Source organism: Pimephales promelas, chromosome 10, assembly GCF_988280905.1.
Source record: "Pimephales promelas chromosome 10, fPimPro1.hap1.1, whole genome shotgun sequence".
Lineage (NCBI taxonomy): Eukaryota > Metazoa > Chordata > Actinopteri > Cypriniformes > Leuciscidae > Pimephales > Pimephales promelas.
In genome coordinates, this window is record NC_142778.1 from 30,882,351 (window position 1) to 30,893,442 (window position 11,092).

General features: G+C 36.8%; 1 protein-coding gene across 1 annotated transcript; it reads left to right on the forward strand.

The window, feature by feature from the left end:
- The first annotated feature begins 3,867 nt into the window (after window positions 1–3,867).
- On the forward strand, window positions 3,868–7,794 carry ankrd34c (ankyrin repeat domain 34C). Its single transcript, XM_039683870.2, has 2 exons — window positions 3,868–4,123; window positions 5,277–7,794. Exon 2 carries the CDS (start codon window positions 5,308–5,310, stop codon window positions 6,901–6,903), a length of 1,596 nt encoding a protein of 531 aa, XP_039539804.1. The 5' UTR covers window positions 3,868–4,123; window positions 5,277–5,307; the 3' UTR covers window positions 6,904–7,794.
- Window positions 7,795–11,092: the final 3,298 nt, after the last annotated feature.

Below are 11,092 nucleotides of genomic sequence, written 5' to 3' on the forward strand. Positions count from 1 at the left end.
CCTGAAAATAACTTACATTTGCGTAATAAAACCTAACAACATTAATTATACCAGATAACCAGTGGCCATAAATGATGTAATTCATCTTTCTTATAAACATGGTAAACATATTTTCAAACGATTTAAGGTCATGGCTAATTTGTGTTTGAGATGACGCAAACAGCAATGATGTTTTTGTGGGCGAAGCCTACCTGGCGGTAAGTACAATTATTTGTGCGCCTCTGGATGTCAGAATTGGAATGTAAAAACGAGTCTTCTTTTTTTATAGAAAAAAAATAAAAATAATTCAAATACGCCCTAAAGGCTAAACACAAGCCATTAAACAGAAAGACTGGACTGATGAAACCAGAGATAATTTGATGTAAACAATAGTAATGTTCACATATTCAGTTCATATGGGACAAAATGTACTAGCCTACAGTTACATCATGAAATGATATTTAAAACTATAACATTTTACATAGATAACATTTAAAAAATTAAAAAAGTTTATATCACAATTCTGAGGAAAATAATCAGAATATCGAGGTATAAAATATGGAATTGTGAGTGGAAAAACGTAGGGATGCACCGATATGACAATTTTGGCCGATACCGATATTTGAAATTTGAAGGCCGATAACCGATATATTGGCCGATAAATCTAAATCCAAATTTTTTGACAATTTTTGAGAGCCTGATTATAAAAACTCTCCTCATTAAAAGCCAAGATACAAACACAATTATGATGCTCTTATATTAATGTTGTGTAGCATTTTGCACTTTAACTGGACTTTCCTTTTTTTAAAGGGATTTCAATTGTATTTCAAGCTATGTAAAAGCATCATGTTGAACAGTGCGCATCTAAAGTGCCTCAGCTGAAGAAAATAATACGTTATTTATCGGCTTTTAGATGTCGCCTAAATGTTCTTGTTGGGCCGATAACGATAACATTAAAAATGATCATATATCCCTAAAGATAATTGTGAGACAAACTCGAAATAACATTTTTTAATTATTTTATTCCATGGCTTCTACTTCAGAACTGCAATGCTTTTACACAGTGGGATTTTGCTTCTTGGGTAAAAAAAAAAGAAAAGAGAAAGTTGGGGAGAGAGAGAGAGAAAGAGAGAGAGAGAGAGAGAGAGAGAGAGAGAGAGAGAGAGAGAGAGAGAGAGAGAGAGAGAGAGAGAGAGAGAGAGAGCGTGATGGGGGTTATATTTAGACAGAAGCAACGCATCAGGTGCAATGTAAGATTTCTGAAAATGGAAACAGCTCCCAGGGGTGAGAGAGCTGAATCTCGGGCACTTTCATTATTTATTTTTGTATCTAAGGCGTTGCACTGAAGAAAAAAAAAAAGAAAGAAAAGAAAAAAACCTTGCGGAAAGAGTGCTGACGTCCCTGTAGTTCCCATGTTAATGAACGTGTCTAATCAACAGAGCTCAGAAACCTTTCTGCTCCCCAGTCAGAAAGCGCATGCCTGAGGAAGTCATGCCTCGAAAACACACACTGTGATAGGCAAACTAGCACACTATGCTCACATAAAACAATGCCAATTCACAGCATGGCACATCTCTTTGTAATAAGTAGTTCACACAAAAATACCCCTTACACCAAATTGCAGATTTATTGTCATTACAAATGTCATGTCAAAGGAGACAATTTCATATTTGCAATGTATAAGACAACATTTGCAACAGAAAACAGTGGGCATGCATCTGTTTTCCACACCACCACCACCCGCCCTTAGTTCTGTTGCTTAACAACACTCATCACATGAGCGCTGCTTTATATGAAATGCATATATTTTTCCTTCCTTCCCTAATAAAAAAAATAAATTAAAAATCAAGAAGATCTGACCCTGACAGCAGATATCGAACCCCCGGTTACAGTTCACCTCTCTGTGGTCTGGAAACTTTTGTAAAGATAAATGAAGCGCAGTCACATGGTTGGAGAAGCTCCATTAGCCAGCAGGATGAACACAAACATGGAGATTGGCAGCGCCCTGCAGTTTCATAACATGGCTGGGTAAATAACAATATTCTCCTAAGTGATCAGAAGTGTCATCATCAGCAGATAAAAGTGGGGACAGTGTGTGTGGGAAAAGTCATTCAAGAATCATTGTTTTGCACCAGTGGAAAAAGGGCTTCATGCGAGCAGTTTATCAGAAAGTAAATAGCCACAGGCCTTGTGTGATATTAAAACCATGGAAAGGGAAGACAAGGGTCATTCGAAGACAAAGGTCCTCCATTTGTTTTTATGAGAATTTTTTTAATCATAAAAGTGATTTAGCATCACATCATTACTAGGAATAATAGTTTCATATTAATGTTATTTTTTTTATATTTATTAATATTTTGAGTTCATGCTCACACCAGCACCACAAATTCTAACGGTCTCAGTCAGAATATGATTCTGTGCTGTCTCATAGCAACCTAAAAATAGAACTGTCCCTATTATTCTATATATGACTGAAATGGCTGCGAGTTATGGGTGTTTAATTGCAATGCATACAACAAGCAATGAAAATAATGGCTTGATAGATAGATAGATAGATAGATAGATAGATAGATAGATAGATAGATAGATAGATAGATAGATAGATAGATAGATAGATAGATAGGTAGGTAGGTAGGTAGGTAGGTAGGTAGGTAGGTAGGTAGGTAGATAGATAGATAGATAGATAGATAGATAGATAGATAGATAGATAGATAGATAGATAGATAGATAGATAGATAGATAGATAGATAGATAGATAGATAGATAGATAGATAGATAGATAGATAGATAGATAGATAGATAGATAGATAGATAGATAGATAGATAGATAGATAGATAGATAGATAGATAGATAGATAGATAGATAGATAGATAGATAGATAGATAGAAAAATTGAGTTAATGCAATGAAGGAGATTGATTTAATCATCAAAACTCAAAGTATTATGTTCTCTGAACTACATAAATTATTTAAGTTGATTTGACAAAAGAAAAAATATTGTGATTACAAATCATTAAAATATTTTTTACAGTGTAGATACTGTAGACAGACAGACAGACAGACAGACAGACAGACAGATAGACAGACAGATAGACAGATAGATAGATAGATAGATAGATAGATAGATAGATAGATAGATAGATAGATAGATAGATAGATAGATAGATAGATAGATAGATAGATAGATAGATAGATAGATAGATAGATAGATAGATAGATAGATAGATAGATAGACTGTAAAAAATATTGTTGGATTAACTTAAAAAATGAAGTAACCTTAAAATTTAAGTTCATTGAAATGGAAAAATTGAGTTAATGCAATGAAGGAGATTGATTTAATCATCAAAACTCAAAATATTATGTTATCTGAAATACATAAATTATTTAAGTTGATTTGACAAAAGAAAAAATATTGTGATTACAAATCATGAAAATATTTTTTTACAGTGTAGATAGACAGACAGACAGACAGACAGACAGACAGATAGATAGATAGATAGATAGATAGATAGATAGATAGATAGATAGATAGATAGATAGATAGATAGATAGATAGATAGATAGATAGATAGATAGATAGATAGATAGATAGATTTGAGTAGCCTAGTATTATTATAATATATCAAAACACCAAATCCAGTATGTAATCTGGTGCAATTTATGCACAAAACATAATTACATTTCAAATTTAACTGTGCACCATTCTATCATAATCTCGACGTACCCTACCAAAATCAAAGATTTTTTTCCATGTTTTTATTTGTTTGTGCTCATCATGACAACACAGGTTCACACCAGAACCGATTTATTTTGGTAGATTCTGACGTCAATCAGATTCACGTTTAATTCACGAAGTGAAAGGGGGGATGTTATTTATAACCTCAACGTCTTGGTGTGGTCCTTGGGTGCGCAAATAGGAATGTAGCGATTGGACTGGTCTCTTGCGTCTCAGTAACAAAAGCGGTGAGGCTGGAGCGTTGTGCCTGCACGATAGAACTGAACCTAAAATAGGACAGTTCTGTGGAGTCTGAACTAAATAACTACACGAGCTGTGGTGAGAAACTATGCCTCTCCAAAGCTTCTAGAATATTGGAGACCATTACCCTGGACTTATTCTACAATGGTAAACCTGTGCGTCAACCAGGTAAGGAAATTGAATAACTTAATCTAATTGGGTGTCTAACTACCTGACAAACGCGTTAAACATGTTGACAATTTTGACTATATTTTGCCTATTTAATGATTATGATCATTTATGGATACTACAATGATCAACGAAATGAAATTTCAGGGAACTCTTAAACACATGCACACAAATACATTTGAGATCATAGACAATGCAAGTAGACAGACCAAAGTTGCGATTTATACAGATGTAGATGTAACTGGATCTAGAATTATAACTTATACAATTACGAGACCCAGTTTTATCTTCCAAGCGCGCATCACAGATGTTTAATATTTTTTCACATGCTCTCAGGACCATGGACAGTGGCAAGCTATCGCAGTGATCACATGAAAACGCAAATATCTGAATACAATTCTATAAGACACGAAACATGTTTCATTCATTCACACTTAACCAAAAACGCATGATCAGTCCTTTCATTCCGTCATACGCGTTTAAAACTCACAAGCAATCAGCTAACCCCGATTAAGCTCCATTTAACTCCAATAACTCCATTTTATTTTAAACGGTTATCAAATCATTTCAAGTAAGCTAACTGATCTAATATTGTGTGGGTCGAGAACTGGAACAAGACAATTCAGGACGACTATTCATGCCAAAGCAACTGCTTTAAAAGCGGTCTTTCAAATAAATCTAAAACATACACACAAAATATAGAGGAAAAATAGAAAAAACGCGCAATTCATTTATTTAATAACGTCACTGAATCGATCTTCATTATTTTTTTTATCCGTATTTTTTTTTATCCACTAGTGCATTCAGATATACATTGAGAGAACAATCACTATCGATATGACTTAAGGATTGCTATAAGGAAATACATTTTGATACACAACACAAACAAACACATTTGAGAATATCCACGCAAATTCAAAGTTGCATTCGCACCGGATCCACATGTCAGTTCAGCGTCTCTTCCAATCACTCATCCCTGCGCATTCAGGCTGCCACCTGGTGGCTCTTCAAAACAAACAGGCAAGTGTTTCATGCAGGGCGAAACACATCAACAAAACCTTTGCTTATTTCTTAAATGTAAAGTGTTTGTTACATGGAAATGTCAGGATGTGCTTGTTGACTGTATCAGCAGTCTGCTGCTCTTGCCTTGCAGGACTGAGGCTGATTTGGGTCCAGTCTGAGTGATGGCTGACGTGATGGAGATCAGGACGGATGGGAACTCTCTGCTGAAAGCAGTATGGCTTCGCCGTTTACGCCTTACAAGGCTTCTCCTGGAAGGTGGAGCCTACATCAATGAAAGCAACGATCGGGGAGAGACACCACTCATGGTGGCCTGCATGTCCAAACACTCTGACCAGCAAAGTGTCAGCAAGGCTAAGCTTGTCAAGTACCTTCTGGACAACAAAGCTGACCCTAATATTCAAGACAAAGCTGGAAGGACAGCCCTCATGCATGCATGCAGCCACAGGGCGGGACAAGAGGTGGTCTCACTTCTGCTGACTAACGGGGCTGATCCGAGCCTGGAGGACCGTCATGGATCCTCTGCTTTAGTCTATTCTGTGAACGCAGATGATAAAGAAACCTTAAAAGTTCTCCTCGATGCCTGCAGAGCCAAAGGCAAGGAGGTCATCATCATCACCACCGACAAATCGCCGTCGGGAACCAAAACTACCAAGCAGTACCTGAATGTTCCTCCATCTCCTGAGATGGATGAGAGGACGTCTCCTGCACCATGTGCCTCACCGTCAGAGATAGATCTTCACACATTGCCATCTCCCAGTAAAGAGGAGGAGAAAGACACTGTATTCAATTTTCAAACAAAGTTTAAGTCAACCTCAAACACAGCAGCTAAACTTCCCAATGGACTTACTTCCCCAAATAAGAAGCAAGTGAACCCCAAGCGGGCTCGTCTACCCCAGCTGAAGCGACTACAGTCAGAGCCCTGGGGTCTGATCGCCCCCTCCGTGTTGGCGGCAGCAAATGAAGCGAGCAAGAGAGCCAACTCAGATGAAGATGTTGTTACCGGTGTCAACGGTCTGAGCCTGTCTAAAAGAGGCACTTTGTCCCGGCACAACAGCGTGGATGGAAAGGATATCTTGTTTCCGATGGTGGGGGATCAGAACACAAGAATCTCCCCAACTTCATCCTTTTCGACATCTTCCAAGGCCTCCTACGAGAGATCGCTGGCACAGCACCAACCCCTGGCACGGCGTAGCACTGTGCCCACAGAGCAGGAGGGCTCTGGAGCAAACTTGGGACCAGCTAGCCTCAGAGACACACTGCACCGGAGGCGACTGGGGAATGAACACTACGACTCAGACTCCCAGCTGTACTCCGATTCCAGCATGCTAGACTCTCCCAAGGCACCCCTGGAGAGAAGGAAGCTCAATACATCCCCTCTTGCTATGCTTACAGGCTCGCGAGAGTCCTTGGACAGCAATCACAGTACCTCTTCCCCTAGCACAACTAGATGCAGAGCACCTGGCCTACTGGAGCGGCGTGGCTCTGGAACGCTATTGCTGGACTATATATCCCACACACGCCCAGGTCACCTGCCCCCACTAAACATCAATCCCAACCCTCCGATTCCAGATATTGGAGCAAGCAGCAAGCCCTCATCCCCACTCGCAGCAGGTTTCAGACCAATAGCTCCCGTAGCACCCAACTCACCAAAGAGAGGAAACCTCAGGACGAAAAAGAAGCTTGTGAGAAGGCACTCTATGCAAGTGGAACAGATGAAGCAGCTTTCAAACTTTGAAGAGCTCAACCATCAATCATGAAACTCAGTCTATGTAGATGTAGCAACTTTAACAACATTCATATACGTCTGAGGTTTTTGGTTGGCAGGTGGAAAACAGGTGATACCTGTAATAGAATTCAAAAATAGTTAGCACTGAATGTAGCCAACTAGGGCAAAGGGATGTTGTATCAAAAGGTTAACCTACTTGTTAGTTTCAATTAGCAAAGCAAAATGACCATTTTTGAAAAAGCAACTGAAAACTAATATATTTATCTAATGCTGTCGCAGGTGCATTAAAGGAGAACTCCGGCGCAAAATGAACCTTTGATCTAATAAAACATTGGTACCTAGTCATCCGTTCTCTGAGATTTGTTTTCATGATAATCGAATGTGAAGAGTTTTATCTCTAAAAACTGTTTAGCATATAATGCTAGAACTGGGTGCATTTACTAAGTAAAAAGAAATCGCTAGTTTATACCACTAACAAGGCTCGAAATAGCCTCACACTAACACAGTAACATAATGAGGCTCCATACGCGCAAAACGAAGCATTGAGAACTTACAGACCGTTAAATAAGAAGATACTTTATAAAGACAGTTCACTTCGTGTACACAGACAGGAGCCATCTTTGGAAAACAGTCTCGACAAGTCAAACCACGAACATCGTGCTGAGTGATCTGAACTGTATGAAGTTCAACGAACTTCTGAACTGTATGAACGGTGTTCGGGGATTGGCTTATCGAGACTATTTTCTAAGATGGCTCAAAGTGAACTGTCTGTATAAAGTATCTTCTTATTAAACGGTCTATACACTTACAAAGTTCTCAATGCTTCGTTTTGCGCGTATGGACCCTCATTATGTTACTGTGTTAGTGTGGGGCTATTTTGAGCCTTGTTAGTGGTATAAACTAGCGATTTCTTTTTACTTAGTAAATGCCCCCAGTTCTAGCATTATACGCTAAACGGTTTTTAGAGATAACTCTTTACATTCGATTATCATGAAAACAAATCTCAGAGAACACTTGACTAGGTACCAATGTTTTATTAGACCAAAGGTTCATTTTGCGCCGGAGTTCTCCTTTAATAGCTTATTGTCTATAAAAGGTGAAGATATTTAAAGATACAACCTAGCTGTCAAAGGTTAGTTTAGATTTAATATATGATGTAACACTATAGCGTAAGCTTGTACTCTCACTTTTTACCACCCAGAAAACTATTTTTCAAAATATATGTTGATGGAAATGGGATTTAATACAAAAATACAACAAAGCAGTGTGCAATTTTCCATTCTGCAACAAAGGTTGTGTTTGCCCTCTTAAAGAGTAGGTGAGAGAGCATGCTATTATTCTCTTGCGAATGAAGATTGAATTTGACAGCTTGACTACAGCTAGTTCTAAGCGCAGATCCTCAGCTGCAAACAAAAACAGAGACAGAAATATCTATATATCTTCAAAGTCTAGACATCTCTCCATGAGATTCATTAAAGCAGACAGGAGAGTGAATGCAAAACCAGACAGTCAAAATGGAGCAGAGAGGTCACCAGATCATACCCATTAAAAGAGAGTATTCCATTGGCTCCTTATTAAAAGCCTGGAAGTCCTGCAAGAAACGCAAAGCCAGTTGAGAATTGTAGCAAGAGAGAGGAGACGCAAGATAACTTTTCTCTGATCCCTAGACATATAAAATATTAACTTTATAATGTTGGATGTTAATAATGCCTGTGTGCAGATGTATCATTACATACAGTACATACCTGATCTAGATTCTGTAAGAAATACAAGAAATAATGAGATAATTATAAAGAAATCCATCTCTTGTAATTGATCACATCTTACATCGACTGCAATAATACAGGCAACATTGCAAATGTAATTATGACTTCTTAACGCAAAGATGATTTATATAGTCATAGAGCCTTTAGTTAACAATATTAGGTTGGCAGTCTTTATATATATAGTGTCAGTTCGCTCCATGATGAGTTCAAAAGATTGAATGTTTGTAGCTAATTAGTGTATAGTGCCTTTGAACGAGAGTAAAATGTGTTCTGCATCACAGATTACTTTTAATATTGAGCAGAATTTTAATTACAATATTAGAACCACAGTAAGAAATCACATGACAAATATAAATATGACAACAATCGACAGAAATCTCTAGGTAATACATTGATCACAGCGTATCATAATAGATTTAGGTTAGGTCTGTAGCAGAACATACCTTGTGATAAACCAATGACTATTGTACAGACAAATGTAAACGTAGGTTTATCCATTTGTCAGCCAATGTTATGTGGTAGAAGTGAACTAATGTGGCCATGTTACTTTTTGTGCAAATGCAAAGTGCTTCAGATTCATTGCTGCTATAACGTTTAATAGGCACTTATTAGCCTGCATAAGGCTGTCAAATAATATATGTTCGGTAGTACTAGAGTTAGCTGGCTAACTCCTCACTAATTGCCCCTGGTTTAAGACATAAAACACAAGCAATCATCAAACAGATGCATTCAGGCTTTCGGTCTGCAATTATGAAATGTGTGTGACATCAAAAATACACATGGGTCAATAATAATTATAATTTACAATTCATAACTGCTGGCCTTCAAGCAATTCAGTTGTAAAAAAAAAACTGAACAAATAAGAGTAAAATTTGAATTACAAATATACCCCAAATGAGAACATGTGAAAAGGTTTTATCACAACTGTCTTATATTAAAACTGTGAGGCATATTGGTTGCGCTCATGTTTACATTGTTTGATGCATAGTATTTTTGTATGTAGTATCTTGTATATTTTGAATAAATGTCTGTATGAATCTGTACAAACGTTCTAGTTATTTTAATCTCAAAGTCCGAAAGCTCAAATGACTGTAAGAGCACCTGTTATGATAAGGACAGACCCATCATTGCAGCATTCAGATTCCCATAGTCTCTTGACTGTGTTGAGATTAGTAGTCACTGTGGTCAACGAAAAGTTGAAATATGTGGGTTAAATTTATTGTAAATCTCAAAGGAGATCTCAGGTGAGGCCCTGACCCCTGACCTACAGTTGACCGGTTTCTTTTTCCAGATCTAATCCACTGTAGATTGTAAACTCGTCGGGACTCTTAATAAAGTAAATTAAGGGATTATAGAGGATCCTCTTCCAAAGGTTTAGTTTAGGCTAGACGTATTTGTTCAATTGTGAACAGATGATACCAGGATGTACATAGTGAAGACAGAATAGGTGTAATGTTGAAAAAATAGCCTAATATATATCTGTTGTCTGTCAGCTTGAACCAGCATGGTTAAGGCATGTTGACCGACTGAACTGTAACTCAGGTAAAATTCTCTGTGAACTCGGTTTACTTTGACTGTTGTGTGTGAAAGTCCCTGGATATCCTATTAGGTTTACCATATTTACCGTATGACTAATGTTACTTGTTGACTAAGCTGCCTCCTTGCCTTAGGTCATTGTAAAATAACTTAAAAACTGTCATTTAATTATAAATCCAAACTGTGACGATAATGACTTTACTCAATACAAACAATTGGTTACAGATAGCTTGCAAGTTGCAATGTTGAAAGTATAAACATTTTGTGTAACAACATACTTCAAGTGAACTAAAAATAATCACTGTAGGTGTAGGTGATAATAATTTTAGAAACTCAACCGGAAAACTGTCTCAGTCTTCACTAAAGTTCAATAATAATTTATTACTGACCTCTGGTGTGGACATAGAGTATAGCATCTCTAGATGAGTGGAAAACAAATAGAATGAATAAAATGGAATATGATATTATTATTATGATCTAAATGTGACATACATTTTGCATTAGTTCTTTTTTATAATAACTTATAACTCACAACTTTGAAACAAGGAATATTAGTCATAATATTAGTTTTTGCTAGACTATCTATTTTAACTAACTAACTAACTAACTAACTAACTAACTAACTACTAAATTTTTAATCCTCTCTGAACTAGGTTAAAAACTAATTTAAATATTATATTGTACTAATTATTTACTAAAATTATAGACTTTACCTCCACCAGGTGGCACTATAAAAATGCTTTAATAATAATAAATAATTCAAAAATTAAATCGTTAAAATTTAAACTATACCCAACCCTAATAATAACTATCATTGTATTAATAATAATAATAATAATAGTTATTTTTTATTTATTTAAAGGCAATAAATGTATAATAACCACACTGACACTGCTCTGTTGTACAGTAAGTACGCAG